This window comes from Nyctereutes procyonoides, unplaced genomic scaffold (genome assembly GCF_905146905.1).
Source record: "Nyctereutes procyonoides isolate TBG_1078 unplaced genomic scaffold, NYPRO_anot_genome, whole genome shotgun sequence".
In the NCBI taxonomy this organism is placed as follows: domain Eukaryota; kingdom Metazoa; phylum Chordata; class Mammalia; order Carnivora; family Canidae; genus Nyctereutes; species Nyctereutes procyonoides.
In genome coordinates, this window is record NW_026575146.1 from 87,032,933 (window position 1) to 87,048,566 (window position 15,634).

At 53.4% G+C, this 15,634-nt stretch overlaps 1 protein-coding gene across 1 annotated transcript in view; it reads right to left on the reverse strand.

Moving 5' to 3' along the window:
- Positions 1-2,089: 2,089 nt before the first annotated feature.
- The window catches only part of ZNF536 (zinc finger protein 536), a 432,422-nt gene continuing 418,877 nt past the window's right edge, over positions 2,090-15,634 (reverse strand). The window contains exon 7 of the mRNA XM_055310964.1: positions 2,090-2,334. Within this exon, the coding sequence (XP_055166939.1) occupies positions 2,090-2,334 (245 nt within the window). The remainder of the gene's footprint in view (positions 2,335-15,634) is intronic.

Consider the following 15,634-nt stretch of genomic DNA (forward strand, 5'->3'; position numbering starts at 1 on the left):
TTTTTTCTTCTTTTCTTCTTTTTTTTTTTTTAATATATTTTTCTCTGCTAAGATACCAAAGGCGGGGCAAACACACGGAAAGCAAGCGACTGGCACAGTCACCAAACACAGTAGTGCAGTTAAAATCCTAAAGCTCACTACAGTCAGAAAGTTTTCAGTAACATTTCAGTCCTTCCTCTAGGATCATAGAAACAGTTGCATTAAGTTTATCAACTCGATTTAAGTAAGGCAGTGAGAACTATTCTAGAAAAACGAGAAAGCGGCTTGCTCTATGCCAGATGGGTCCACGTTGCACAGCGACCTCATTTGCACTGAAACCTTGGGTGGGTGACACCCTCTGGACAGCGTATGCAAACCGGATCCCTTATTAGCCTGAGATCCCTTCTGGTCTCAGGATAGCGCTAAGCATTTTATTTACATTGATTGCAGTTTAGAATTTTTGTAAACTGCTGTAGGCAGAGCTGAAGTTTTTAAGGCCCTGGGGTTTTATTCTGTGCTCCCAGCCTGCAAGGAAATATCGACTGTTTTTTTTTTTTATTATTTTTTTTATTTTTTTTTAAGTCTGAATGATTTCGTTTTAGAAGAAATTAATACTTCGATACTTCTCTACCGTCACAAGCAACAGCACCAATTTCGTGTCACTCAAAGGAAGTATGTTAAGAGGCTGAACTTACACACCATTCTAGCAGATTCAAGAATAAACCCTTCACCAGTCTTCTTACATTTTTTTTTTTAAATGAGTTAAGTGTTTCATCATTGGCCCTCAAAATCTCCCTCTGGGTGGTGCAGAACTCAAGAAATTTGGAGTATCCAATCAGTAAAAAAATCTAAAACCTACAAAAATATAGAACACATTTGTTTTACAAAAACAGACATTTTAACTCAAACAGTTTTCTTCATTAGCAATAGAGAGCAGGATGTTTAGATTCGGATTTTTAATACAAGCTATTTCATAAGAGCTTGTCGGAGAAGAAAATCCTTCTTCGTGTCTGTGATACTTACAAAAGCTAACACACGAAAGGAAGCTGATCATAAGGACCGGAGCAGCCTTCATTCAAGTAAAATTTTTTTAAAAAAATCATAATAAAAAACAATCTTCCTATTATTACGTGAATTTCCACTTCTCACCAGCACCTTCTGTGGATAGGGTTGGCTAGTTTTCCTAAACAGCATTTTATATCATGGACCCCTAATTTATTTATTTATTTATTTTTTTATCAGCAACGTCTTTTTCATCCACACACACACAAAAAAAAGACAACCGAGAGAAAAAAAAAGAAAAAAAAAAAAAAAAGCCTTTCCCTCAATCCTGCAATTTGATCTTAAAAAAAAAAAAAAAAAAGGAATTACTCATCAAACCTGCAATGGGCATTTGTCTGCAGATCATTCCTGGCCATTGATTCGTTTGGCTGGGTGATTTTTAAAAATGCACGTGTAAGATGGCAATCCTCTGCAGCGCCGGGCGGCCCTGGCTAGGATTTCTCCGCGAGTGCAGTTGGGACACTATGTGGATTGATTTTCTCTGCAGTGACCGCTCCAGCCTGACTGGCACCGCCGCTGCCTCGCAGCACATCTCATTAGGGTGGGGGGCAGATGGCAGCAGCTGGTGGCAGATTATAGAGGTGTTTTCAACAATGAAAACACAGCCCCTCCATCTTCAAGGCAACACTAAATCATTTAGATGGTATCATTTTTCAGTTAAGAGCATGATCGGGGGACAAAGACGACTTAAGAGTTGGAAGGGTCCCCAGCTTGCTCAAGCTTGGAGGACACCAAGCCTTCCGGAAATCACTTCTCTTCCACCTGCATCGTTTGGAAGTACTTGTTGCCGGGTAACAGTTTAGCAGCCATTTTCAAGGGCTGGGGATTTGTTTTTGTGGGTTTTTTTGTGTTTTTTTTTTTTTTAATATATATATATAGATATCTTTTTAAATTTTTTTTAAATGTTCTATACACTAGTGGGGGGAGTTGTACACGATTTTTGTTTTGTTTTGTTTTTTCCCCTTGGGATGCAGTTAGCAAACTCTTTTACCAGATGCATAATCTTAAAACTGTGTAAAATAATATTGCAATATACAGGTCAGTTTGCTCAGTTACGCTCCTCCTGGGCTTTGCAGCCCTCTTCTGTTAGCTCCGCTGAGCAACCCGCCTTGACAGCTGTGGGGTCTTCGAAATTCCCAGAAGCCTCCGAGTCGACTCTGGAGCGCTTGAACCTGCGGTCGGGATACTGGCTGTTGTCAAAAGGCATACGATGGACGCAGAGGACGTGGGTCTTCAGGTTCCCCTTCTGCGAGGCACTGTAGGGGCAGTATCGGCATTGAAACGGCCTGTGACCTGTGGACACAAAGAACGGCCGGTCAGCTCTGCCGCTCGCTCCCTCCCCGGCCCCGCGGCTCCGAGGACACCAGCACCAGCACCACCAGCATCGCTACTATGACACCTGCACTTACTACGCAAAAAATCGGATCCGCGAAGGACAGAAACGCGGCCCGTGGATCCATTTGGACAAGCAGTAAGCTACATGGCGAAACCAGAAGTTGCCGACGAATAATAGCTCGAGTTTCTAAGATCTGTCCATCCCAGGGGGAATTTTAATCCCGACTTTCCCAAATGACAGGAGGCGATGTTCGCAACGCCTCGATTCTTTTTCTGTAAAACCTCGGCCCGCACGTTAGGCTTTGCAGGCCAAGACACAAAGCCGAAGATACTGCGCAGGCACCTCTATAGGGCAAGAGGGGAAATACGCTTCCAGCGTTTTATGGATGAAATTCAAAACTGATTCTCGGCGCTGAAATTTGAATTTCGCCTGATATTCCTCAGAGGTGAAATAGTTATTATCCCTTGTTTGTTTGGTTGGTTTTCAACCATTTAAAATGTAGAAACCGCTTTCAGCGCCTGTACGAAAACAGATAGGAGGAGGATTTGAGCACTGGGTGTTATTCTGTATGTTGGTAAATGGAACACCGATAAAAAATTAATTTATTTAAAAAAATAAAGCTAAAAAAAATAAAAAATAAAAAAATAAAGGAGGAGGATTTGGCCCCCGGACTGTGCTTTGCTGATCCCAGTTCTACACATGAGAAAAGCCATAAATCCCTCCCCCTGAGATTCTGACTCAGGTCTCGGCGCTAAGCCACTTCCCTTTCTTATCCCCCCATCAACTCTTTATGGACCAGCAAGGGAGCGCGAGCAGATGAGCATGAGGAGGCAGGGGGCTGAGAGAAGGGTGTGCCCCAAGCCTCGCCCTGGGGTGGAGCTGGAAGTGCTAAGCTGGTGGCATTTGCAGAGCCTCAGCGTTTTAAGGGGGGGCCAGAAGAAGATATCTGCCAGGAAGCAAAATATCCAAATAACCCAGGCCGGGATAGTTTTAAAGAAGTTAGATTTTTGAATCGTAACCCTTGAAATCAACTTTTTTTTTTTTTTTTCTGGAAACGTGCTACATCGGAACAGAAGATGGATTCTTGTGGAAATCTACATAGTCCTCCATGCTTGGTTTTTCTGTTCTGCTGCACAGAAGACACGCACACATTTCTGCCGCCTTGAGGAACCAGGAGAGCATCTGGTTTTGGGAAGTTATAATAGAACAATTGCATTGCCCCCCCCCCACCATGCACGGAAGCTGTTGACGTGCCGTTCCTAGGAAGCTCATGGGTACTGTCCCACCCAGCACCCAGAGAGGTCAAGGCCCAGGTCCCAACTCCTGGTCCAGTAGGTCCCAACTCCTGTCTAGACTATAAACACAGAAGCCTGCAGGAGGACTTTGTGCTTCTAGGTGTCCCACCTCCAGTCCAGCCTCCCCAGCAAGACCAGGATGGGCTCGGACAGCAGGAGCTCAGCTGCGATTTCCTTGCCTCAAGTCTTTGATGGCCACCCACCCCTCTGAAGAAATCGGGACCTTCGAGTCTAGTCCGAGCCACCTCCTCTCCAGTCTCCTCTGGGGCCTCCACGCTTTGTCCACATCAAACCAGACCACTGGAGGTCTCTGCAAAAAGGGCTTCATTCTGCAGGGTCTCCGTGCCCTTGCTGTATGCCCCTCGCCCTGAAATAACCACTTCCATCCTCTCTCCTATTTCCAGGTTCTGCCCAACTGGGATGCCGCTTTTGGGGGCCGCTGCGTATCGATCGCCTTGATTGGCTGTGGGTTCCTGGCAGGAAGCATAGCCATCTTAGTATCATTGGTGCCAAGCCCACTACCTGGCACAGAGCAAGCAGGCAGGAAGTTGTTTGTGGAACTGAATCATTATCTTACTCCTCCACCTTGCCTGTTTTTGAAGGTATTATAAACTTTTGGATGGAGTTTCGGCGTCTTTTGTTCCTATTGTTGCCTCTAACACAAGGCTGAGTTTGATCAACTCTCCCACTTTGCCAAAAGCCAATTTGCAAACCTGTGGACTTTGGAGTGAAGAATAAATGAAACCCAAGAAAAGTACACTTGCCGTTGGCCCTCGTGCAACAGCCTACCACGGCGGGAAGGGCACCACCAGTCAGCAGGAGGGGCCTGGCCTTGATGGACAGGTGAGAGAAAGATTCACCAGTGTCATTCCCCTCCTGCCTCCCTGCTACCCAGCCCCACCATCCCAAAGATGACAGGGAAGGCCCTGGGCTGGTGGGGAAGGAGAACCGAGACTCGTATTTCTAATGTGGGTGTAGGAGTTTTCACAAAGAATGTAAGTGGCCCGATTCTTCATCACATTGGAGTTAGGGCATAGATAAAAGGGAAGAATCTGGGTGCCAGTCGGTGGCCGTAGGACAGAAAAAAACCATTCTCTCCACCATAACCCTGAATCTAAGCCAGTGCTATGCTGGGAATCAGCAAGTTTCAAGCAGATCCCAAGACTCGACTTCCCAACTCGAGAAGTTGTCACCCCTGTGGACACTGAACTACTTACTAGCCCTGGGCCCGGTGAGGGAGGATTCGGGGTTCTCTGCAGGAGCAGCTCTTGAGCAGGAGATGAGACGGCCCAAATCTACAGCTAAAGGCATGTGAACTAACTGGAGGTCATGCAAAGAACCTGAGAAGAACCGAGACACCTGTTCTCAGGAAGCCCAAGAAATGTTTCTCAGGAACAGACTACATGTTCTGGGTTGCGACCACGGGCAGCTCGGTGGCCGCTCACTCTGCCAATCACCGTGGCTCACCTATAACGCCGGAGCCAGCTCACCAATTTTCGTGTCATATTGCATGTTACGCTTATGCCCGTTGCATATTACGTATCATATGGCAGTAAGTCCCCGACGGAGACAATCACCACGGTCTGATGAGTCTCCGGAGTCAAGAACTCTGAATACTAAAGACATGAAAATTAAAAATAAATAAATAAATAAAACCAAGACTCTTGGTACTGTGATCCAAAGAGCCTACCACAGTCCACCACAGCAAAATGACCAAACTGGGATCTTGTTGGATAAATCCAGGGACCCCTGGGGGTTCAGCAGTTGAGCATCTGCCTTTGGCTAAGGGCGTGATCCTGGGGTCCTGGGATTGAGTCCCACATCAGGCTCCCTGCATGGAGCCTGCTTCTCCCTCTGCCCGTGTCTCTCATGAATTAAAAAAAAAAAAAGTCCATCTCAGGTCCCCAGAATTCAGAAAGGTTCTTCTCTTCCTCCACCATTTCTGCCCGTCTGTCAAGGCTGTTTATTATATTTTCTATTATCACAAATAATACGTTTCCGTGTGACATCTATGTCACCACCTCTGGAAGCCACCGTGTCTCCAGTTGGACCACCAGGGGTGCCATGCGGCATGCATGTTGGCAAGCCAAGCGGAGAACCTCAAATATCACCTTTCTTCACAATAAAAGCCTTTTTTTTTTTTTTTGGAACGGCCAACTGGGCATAGAAGCACCGAGTAGATTTTTCCCACCAAACTGATTTTAAAATATTAATCGCGATTTTAACCTGTGGCTCTCTCGGAGTCTCTCCGTCTCGGTAGAGTCCTATGATCCAGGCACGCTTGGCTACGTCAGTGATCAAACCATGAGCGTTGAATTAGTTTGCATTTTGACTTGGGTGGAGATGGAAGCCTACATGTAAATGTGCAGACCCCCCTGCGTGTGTACGCTCGTAGAAGGAAGTCCGCACAATATCGGAATCGTAATAAATCCTGACCCTGCAGTATTCCTTGTAGATCGAAGCATTGTGGGTCATGGTGGCGGTACCTGGAGCTCCCCCGGAGGGTCCCACATATATTTCTGTATGTCATCTTCATTGTTGAGTCAGCTTTGTCAAGGACTGATGTCAGCCCCATTGCACAGAGGAGCAAGGTAAGAGACAGAGAATCTGGGCAGTTTGAATCTAAAACTCATTTCCACTCGATTTAAAGTACGGAGACACCCTAATTCTCTGAAATCTTTACAAGAACCGTGATTGCAACGTCTGCTAATAGGACACACATACCCCCACACACACGGCACCCACACACCCTTCGCCCCCTTCGGAATGGCTTGCTGAAAGGTCCGGAAGAAGGCAGTATGTTCTCCCCGGGGTCAGATTTAAGGGAAAGGTCTGTTCTTTTGGTGACGGGAACACTTACTCCCAAACAGAAAGCTGTCGTTAGGCAAAAGCACTCTGGAAACTCGCTACCTCTCTGAGTCCAGCTAAACCTGGATGGAGGGGTTCAAATTTCTCTGCGCTCTCCGCTGTCCGCACCCTCGAAGCCCCCGGGCCCTGGGACTAAGGCAGTGATGTCGAGGTCTGTTGGCGTTGAGTTAGAGACCACGAAGCAAGGGCTTTTCAGAACAAACCCCAAACCTGAGAGCTCCCAGGAACAGTTCACTGTGCTGTTCAAATGCCTGGGACCAAGAGCGGATCCATCTGCAGGTAGAAGCAGCAGGAGGGGCCCACGGACGTCCGCGGGCTGGACGGAGGTGCGGCCTGGGGACAATCCGACCTCCGGATGGAGACAGGTCACCCCAATCCCAGAGGAGCAGCAGGCACAGCCCTCAGGGTGACAGGGCCACCCCTTGGGGAGCTTTGAACTCTGCAAACCGCCATCCCTCCCTTCTGAATGAGATGAAAACCAGCCGTGCCACTCGGGTTGCCTGGAGAGAGAGCTGGCGCTGCACCTGGGTCTGCAGGTGGCTGGGAAGATGCTAATGTTCGCCACTTTCTAAGACAGATGAGCTTCCCCGTTAGCTGCGGCCTCCATCCAGGTCAAACCGCGGAGAAGCACCGCCCTCCACGGTGGCCTTGGCCGAATGCGCAGACAAGGAGCTCCCTGGCTCGGCCTGTGGGCTTTGCCCTCAGGTGCCCACGCACCAGCCAGCGCGAGTCTGGCCACGAGCTGGGGCTCAAAGCACAGCTTCCTCCCTTGAGAAGTTGGGAGGATACTTACTCCAGACTGGAGATTCCCCTGCGTCCGGCCTTCGCGAGGCACCGGGTGTTCCCAGGCCGTGACCGCGGAGGCGAGGGCGAGGGGGACTGCTGGTACCCCCGGGAGGACGCTCTGAGGATCGCGTGGAACAAGGCCCCGAGTCCGTAAAGCCCCCGAGCTGTATAAACGCCAGCGGGGTGTCACTGTCACGCTTACTGTTGCCCCTGCTGTCGTCCCACAGGGTCTCCCGCCCGCTATTTTGTGTGCTATGTGCCTCAGGGGGTCTTCAGGAAGCTTCAGGGATTGTCTGTCTTCGGGGCATTGGCCCTCAAGTGGGAGCTTTGGGAAACAGGAAGACCTGCAAGGTCCAAAGGAACAAATTTCTAACAGCTGCGTTTCACTCAGATGAAGCTCAGCAAATGGGGGTTAGGACGGGCTTTGGGTCAGACCCCGGGCCGGGGACGTCGCCCCGCCTAGAGGATCCGGTGGAGCCGAGGCCTAGAGCAGAGCCACCGCCGTGAGGCCATGTCGGTGGTGACTGAGGCGCGGCGATGGCAGGGAGGGGGGTTCTCAGGGCTCAACCCAGATGAAGGTGAGCCCCTGGAGCTCCTTCCATGTTCTTCACCCTCAAATCCCCCTCCCCCACCCCGAGTTTGCCACCTTCAGCATACAGGACTCTCTCTGTTCTCCAAATGCTCCCTCCTCTTTCCTGCCACGGGACCTTTGCTCCAGCCTTTCTTGTCCTCTAATCTGGAGTGCTCTCCGCCCCTACTCCATCTGATTACTGTCGTGTGGCCTTAGCACGCCTGCCTCTGCCTCGAGGAGGCCCGATGACCGCAGACTCGCCGTGACGGTGGGGAGGGCCAACAGAGCACACGCGTCTGCGGCAGAGCTCCCAACAAGAGGAGCTGAGCAAATCAACACTTACGTCTCTCTGCCCCACTAGGCGGTCGGCTCCACGGTGCAGGGGCCGTGCGGTTGTGCCTTTTGGGTTTTTTGATTATTGCCCTTTCTTACCACCTAGCACAGTGCTTGGTGCCTCACAGATAACCATCAAGTGTTTTGTAAGCAAAGGAACTATGGGTGGATGAATGGATGGATGGGTGGATGGACAGACGGGTGGATGGATGCACGGATGGACGGACGGATGGGTAGACAGATGGATGGGTGGACGGATGGACAGATGGGTGGATGGGTGGATGGATGGGTGGATGGGTGGATGGACAAATGGATGGGTGGATGGATAAATGGATAGACGGATAGATGGAGGGATGGACAGGTGGGTGGATGGATGGATGGATGGATGGACAGATGGATGGACGGGTGGATGGATGGATGGGTGGATGGATGGATGGATGGATGGATGGATGGATGGATCAGTGGACGGACGGATGGATGGGTGGATGGATGAATGGATAGATAGATGGTTGGAGGGATGGATGGATGGATGGAGGGATGGTAGAAAGAAAGAATGAAAGAGGCAGCCAGGAGAAGGGAGAGGGAGAGAAGTGCTCCACCAGACAGAGGGACAGGCCTGACCCCAGACGCGGGGACAGGAAGCCTGGGATTTGTGCAGGGGTCCAGGAGCAGGTTGTGATGATGGAGGGGAAGCCCAGTGAGGGAGGTCGACAGGGCCAGGCTCCCCAGGGGGTCCTTCCACAGGAGAAGGGAAGCGGGGAGGCCCTTCCAGCTCTGCAGCAGCACAGCCGAGGGAGAGGAGCCCCGGTCCCCATCCCTGTCTGCAGCTGGGGCCCTGGGCCCTGCCGTGCGGCCAGATGGGTGCCCCCCACTGCCCACCCCACGGCGCTCCCCTCTCTCTACCTCTCACTTTGAGACCATCAACACTTCCCATCACTGCCATGTGAAAAGTAAGTACATCATACGTTAATTTGTATTGTCACTGCGCCATAGAGCCGTGGTAAAGAGCACATTCATTTTTAATCCACTATGAATAATATATAAATATGTATACAGTGTGGAGGGTCAAGAGGAGTAAGGAGAAAGCAAGTCGTACATTGTTTATAACAAAAGTGGGGAAACGAGATATTTTTCTTACTTGCTACGATGGAAATATCTGCTCTTTCTCTGTACCTAAGGGGGAGAGGAAAATGCGTCCCCTTGGGGGACCATCCATTAATTACAGCTCCACACTTGTGGGCAGCGCAGGGGCTGCATCTGCCGAGCTTCCAGACTTTCCAAACTGACGGTTTCTCTCCGGCTGCAGGAGGGCGGATGGGGGTGGGGGGAGCCGGTGGCCGACCTTGGGGGGCACTGGGTCTTGGGACGGCTCCTGGGGCTCGCTCACGGGAAGCGCCGGCAGGAAGATGAGCTGGAGAGAAGTCTTCCCATTTTACAGATAAGAAAACCAGGCTCGGGGAGGGTAAGTGATTTTCCAAAGGCGGGAATACGCAGCTGGCTGGGCTCTGGCCAGGCAACCCTACGGATGCTCACCTGTGCTCCCCGCTGTTGCCCACCCCCCCCCCACCCCACCGCCAATCACCTGCCGGAAGATTCTCCACACGGGGCTATCTCCAGGAACGCCGGGCATTATAGCGGGTGTGCGTGTGCCTGTGCGCGTGTCTGTGATCTTGCACACCCCGCATGCCACACCCCTCAGGGACAACTGGCCCACCATGGCCCCGAGATACCCGCCGTGGCCAGGCATTGCACACGTGGCTGCCACCAAGCCACAGGACCCCAAGCTTCCATCACACGACTCCTGGAACCCGGCCGACTTCCACGAGCACACAGTGAGCACCCACTGCATGCACTCCCCCCGAGCAGATGGCTGCGGGAGTGACACAGGACGTTCAGGGCCACGAGGATGGGAAGGGCGTCTGTCCCACACGCCCGATGTGATGCCCACCCAATACACGCTGAGTGGCTGGCCACAGGCTTGAGGCTGCCTTCGGGGCTTGCAGCTGGGGGACCCCCTCTCCACGGGAGGCGGGAGAGGCCAAGAGCTCATGAGGAGAGCACAGGCCCTGAGAAGTCCTGGGAAAGGAAGAATGTTCTTGCAGAAAGACGTGTGTGCTGTTCGGCGGAGGCAGCATCTACGCAAGGTGGCAGAGGCCCAGTGCTGGACGCTGGGGCAAGGACGCCCGAGAATGGAGAGAGGCGATCCCCAGGGCCACGGCAGGTGCTCAGCACAAGGAAGAGGGTCCCAAGGGGTCATGTGTGCGCGCGGGAGGGGTGGGGTCCCTGGTCCCCCGCAGACACGGAGACGCGGGCAAGGCCCTGTGGGCTCAGCCTGCCGGGCCACCGCCCAGGCCGGGACAAGCCTTCCAGGCCCGTCACACAGGGCCTTTGCTTGTTCACCGAAATAAAGGGGGACATGGAAATAAATGGCATGTGGGTAGGCGAAGAGGAACGCTGCTGCCAGGACTTCGAGATGCGCCCCACGTGCAGCCCGACAACGCGGCCTGCAGCAGCCTGCGGCGGACTCACCTGGAGACACTCCCGTTTTCCTTCCTGCAGTATCTGTCTTGGAGCGTGGGATCGTGGAGTGTTTCTAAGACCCCAGGAGGGTCTCCCAGGCCCACGGTTTATGGCACCGTTTCCTAGAAGGGACCAGCTGGAGATGCGGAGCCCACAGAGGCTGCCCCCCACGCACAGGGCCTGGGGGCCTGGAAAGCACCACCCCGGAGGGGTACCTGGAGGGACCCTGAGCAGCACCGGCCCTCCTATCGCACCCCAACTGCGGAGCCCTTTGCATCCCTGGAAGCTAAGGATATTTGCGAGATGCCCACTGGTGGTTAAGAAAGCGCCCCCCCCCCCAGAGCCAGTTGTGTATGTTAGAAATGTGCCCCCCCAAGTGGGCCTGCAGACCCGGGGGGATTCCAGGCATGGGGGCACCAGCACGCCCTCCGGGGGGCAGGCCTCCAGGGCCCCGCCGCACCCTCCAAGGGTCCAGGGCTAACCCTGAGGCTGCCAACCGGCCGCGCTCCTGCCCAGGACCCTGGTCGTCCTCCCAGGTTCACAGGCTCAGCAGAGGCAACGGGATGGGCACACACAGCACGGACACACACTGCGCCAGCAGGAAGAGCTACTTTCTCACTTGCACACGTTACATACACACACACACACACACACACACACACACACACATATTTAATTTCCCTAATTCCAAATAGGCAAGAATGGTTCTAATCAGGTGCATAATTTATGTTTTCAGTTTTCAAAAAAAATATATATATATATATATATTCATCCATCTAATCAAAGATGCTAAAACACACGTTGGAATATCCCCAGTATAAATAATTTTGGGTTTCAAATTCCCTGTGATTTCGGTTTTGATTTAAAACGCTACCGAAAAGCTACCTCGCCGTTTTAAAAGCGAATTTGGATCCATGTGGTAACGGAGTGGAGACGTCCGCCAGCGTGAACTCGTGTTTAGTTCAACGTATGAGTAACACGGATGTGAGTCTATGCAGGGCTTGGCACACGCGCTCCTGTCTCCTTGGCCTGTCCGTGACATCCCGGGGGCAACAACACGTGTAGGGGCCAGACTTGAGGTTTTGTACGATTCTCAACAAAAAGAACCAAGGCTGCTTGTAGAAATGGCTGATTTGGAGGCATCTAGTGGCTCCGTGGTTGAGCGTCTGCCTTCGGCCCAGGGCGTGACCCCGGGGTCCTGAGTTCGAGTCCTACATCGGAATCCACAAGGAGCCTGTTTCTCCCTCTGCCCGTGTCTCTGCCTCTCTCTCTCTCTCTTTCTGTGTCTCTCATGAATAAATATATAGAATCTAAAAAAAAAATTAAAAAATCTAAAAAGAATGGCTGATTCTAGGGCCGGCCCAGGAAATATACAAGCTGGCCCTGGGGTGTCTTTGACCAGGAAGGAAGGACTTGTTCAAAACGCCCGGCAGTGATGGGGGTGCGTCAAAGTAGCCCAGAGCCAAGTGAAAGAGGCCGTGATGGCCTGACCTGGAACAGTTTTGGCAACAAAGCGAACGATACAGGGTCGGGTTATAACCCAAAGTATCAGCGAGCATCCACACATCATATGAACATAAGGGAAAGGCTGAGTCACTAAGTAGACGGAGAAGGGGAGGCCGATGCCCCACACGGTCCAAGGCTTTGTGTCAATCTCCCTCCTGGGAGGCGGGAAAGAGGGAAAGATCTCCGGCTCCTTCGTGTGCGCCGCGTGGTGACGTCCTTTCCAGAAAGGGCACGGGAAGAGCGCGGTGTGGGAAGGGGGAAACACCCGCCGCCCAGGACAGGCACCTGTCGGCGCCGCCCGGCCAGGCCACCACGGTCGGAGTGACAGCAGGGCCCTGATTTGGCACCACGGGAAGCCACGTCACCGCCGTGGTCTTCCCCCCAGAGCCCCAGAACCCAAGTCTCTCCATGAGAAATCCCAAATGAGGGACCTGCTGCAAAATAGTCCCCAGAACTGTCAGGGTCATCAGAAACCAGGAGAAAGCCTGCCAAGGTGTCACCGCCAAGATGCACCTCGGGACACACGACGACTAAATGTAAAGTCCTGGATGGGATCCTGGACCAGGAAAAGGATGTCAGGTTAAAAAAAAAAAAAAGATAAAAAGAAAAAATCTGAATAAAATATGAACTTTACTTAATAATAGTGTATCAATATTGGGTCCTTCGTTGTAGCGAATGTAACCTGCCAATGGAAGATGAGTACAACGAAGACACGGAGACGTCTCTGCACCATATATGCAACATGTTCGTAATCCTAAATCTTTGTTAAAATTTCCAAAAAAAATTTTTTTTTAAGTTTCTTTAAAGGTGCAGTTGGTTGGTTTCCAGTGGCCAGTGACAGCGTAGCGCTCAGATCAGGAGCCGGCCAGAGCTGAGAGGGACACCGAACTCCGTCCTAGGGGAGGTGGTGGGGCACCGGAGCAGCCGGCCGGGCGGTGGGCTGTGGGGCGCAGGCGGGGCTGGAACACGAGCTCCCCGTCCTGCTCCGGCTCCGAGGCAGCATCGCGGTTACTCGGGCACAGTCGGGGGAGGGGGGGAGGCTCCAGTCCGAAGCCCGGGTTCAATCCTTATCTGTCTCTGGAGTTTCCTGCTCTTGGACCAGCTATTTATCCTTCCCAGGTCTCACTTTTGCCACCTGTGAAATGGGCAGACCCAAGCCTCGCGAGAGCGCTGGCGGGAGGCTTCGACGAGGGGAGGCCCGTAAAATGCTGAGCACCACGTGAGGCAGATCCACCCCCAAGGTGGGCCCTAAGAACCGAAGCCCCGGCTCGGCCTGGAATCAGAATCGCCATTCCAGCGACAACGCTGAGGGTCCAGGTTTCCTGCACCTGCCCGCCACCTGAGGATGCCCAGGCCCCGGGAGGGCTGCGAAGCCCCAGAGCACAATCGGGCCGCAGCCCGTCTCACCGCCTCCCTGCAGCGTCAGACCCACGTTCAGTTAACGGGGCGGCTCAGCGAGTGAGGCTGGGCTCCAGGGGAGGTGCAGGGGCTGCCAGGGGCTGTGCCCACCCCACCTGCCCCCGCGCCAGCGGGAGACTCAGGAGCGTCCTCCCCCGGGCCTCCGCGTGCTCCCCTCCCAGCCACTCCATGCCCAGCTCTGGCCCTGCGTGCAGATGTTGCCTTAAGCCCTGTTGATTCGTCCCCCCCCAACCCTGCAGCCCCTGCACTCAACCAAGCACCCCCTGCGCCCTCCCGGGTGGGCAAGACACGCAGCCCGAGGCGCAGGCAACTACTGATCAGGGATCTTCAATCATTCCCTGGATTTTACGAAAGCGTTTATGTTTATCATTAAATGACCTTCAAAGGGTCGATGAACTCACTTGCCCTTTTTTGGAGATTTTTTAGACGTGTAATATAATAAGACTCTAACAACGCCCGGGGTTTGTCTCCCGGTGAGCGATCGCACCCTGGAAGAGGCGACAGGACACCATAGAGAGAGGACGCTGCTCCCCGAGCGCGAGGCGGGAGCCAGGAACGGAGGGGCTGGGCGGCTTGCCCCGGGTCACACAGCTAACCTCAGCCCCCCTCCCACCCCCTTCTGTCCCCGCATCTCCAGGGAAGGGGAGGCGGGTGCAAGGGTTGGAACACAGCACCCCTGCAGGCGCTTTTCTGCGGAACCGAGCTGACCACTGTGTAGGTGAACAGCCTTAGGGGAAAAACTAGCCAATCAAAGTTGGATATTATCGCTGAAATAAGGCTAGAGGGTTTTTTAAAGTTTTATCTATTTATTTTTAAAGACTTTATTTATTTATTCATGAGAGACCCAGAGAGAGAGAAAGAGAGAGAGAGGCAGAGACACAGGCAGAGGGAGAAGCAGGCTCCATGCAGGGAGCCCGACGCAGGACTCGATCCCAGGACCTCGGGGTCACGCCCTGAGCCTAAGGCAGATGCTCCACCACGGAGCCCCCAGGTGCTTCTTTTTTTTTTTTTTTAAGTTTTAAATACAATCTCAAGTGACCCTCCTAAGGTGGTACTCAAGAGCCAGCAAAGGTGGGAGGGCTGCTAAGGTTCGCCTCCCATCACGCCCTTCCTCTCCGCACCTTCCTGCCTTCGGCGCACCGGGCTACGTGCAGCTCCCTGAAGTCCCGGTGCCAACGAGACGGACGGTAGCGACCCAAGGAGCTGAGCAGGAGCAGTGACCGTGTGGCCCACCTCTGGCACCCACAGCCCACCCAGAACAACAGCGAGGACTCTCGGCGCACAATAAGGACACCGGAAAGACAGAAGGGCAGCAGGTGCACCACACACCTGCTGTCCGGTCCCCACCTCCTGTCTATACATGTGTCCCCCCATCCCCCACTGCACCCCACCCCCACCTTCAGTGGCTCCTGTCTTGCTCCTTAGCCTGGCTTTCCGGATCACCTAATCCCATGGCCGTCCCCACTGGGTATCTATCTGCCTATGCAGCCCCCCGGATTCCCTCCAACCAGCCCCCCCAAACCCCCTCCTCGAAGCCTTTCCGAGGACCTCGCCGGCACAGCCCCACCAGCACTTGCCAAGACTCCACGCAATTAGGCACTTAATTGGGTTCGTCGGACGCTGTCCACGCACGGCCTCCTGTGACGCGGGCTGGGAGGGTGGGGACGGGACGCTCCTGCAGTTCTGCACAGGACGGGGGGCCTGCCTTGGTGGGTGACCCCTGTGCCCTTGCTGGGGGCCCGGGGACACGCTGGCAGCCTGCACAGCCCTGATCTTGAACAGGCTTGACCCAGGGTGTGGTCCTGAGGGGCGCACACCCCACGCGCTCCCCTGCACCTGCCCCTTGTCCGTTCTGGTGGGAGCAGCCCTCCTGACCGGTCACCCCCCGGGCCTCCCCCCTGCACCGGGGCCGCACCGGGAAGCCCCGGCCTGCCCTGCGGTTCTCCTCCCGTGCAAGAC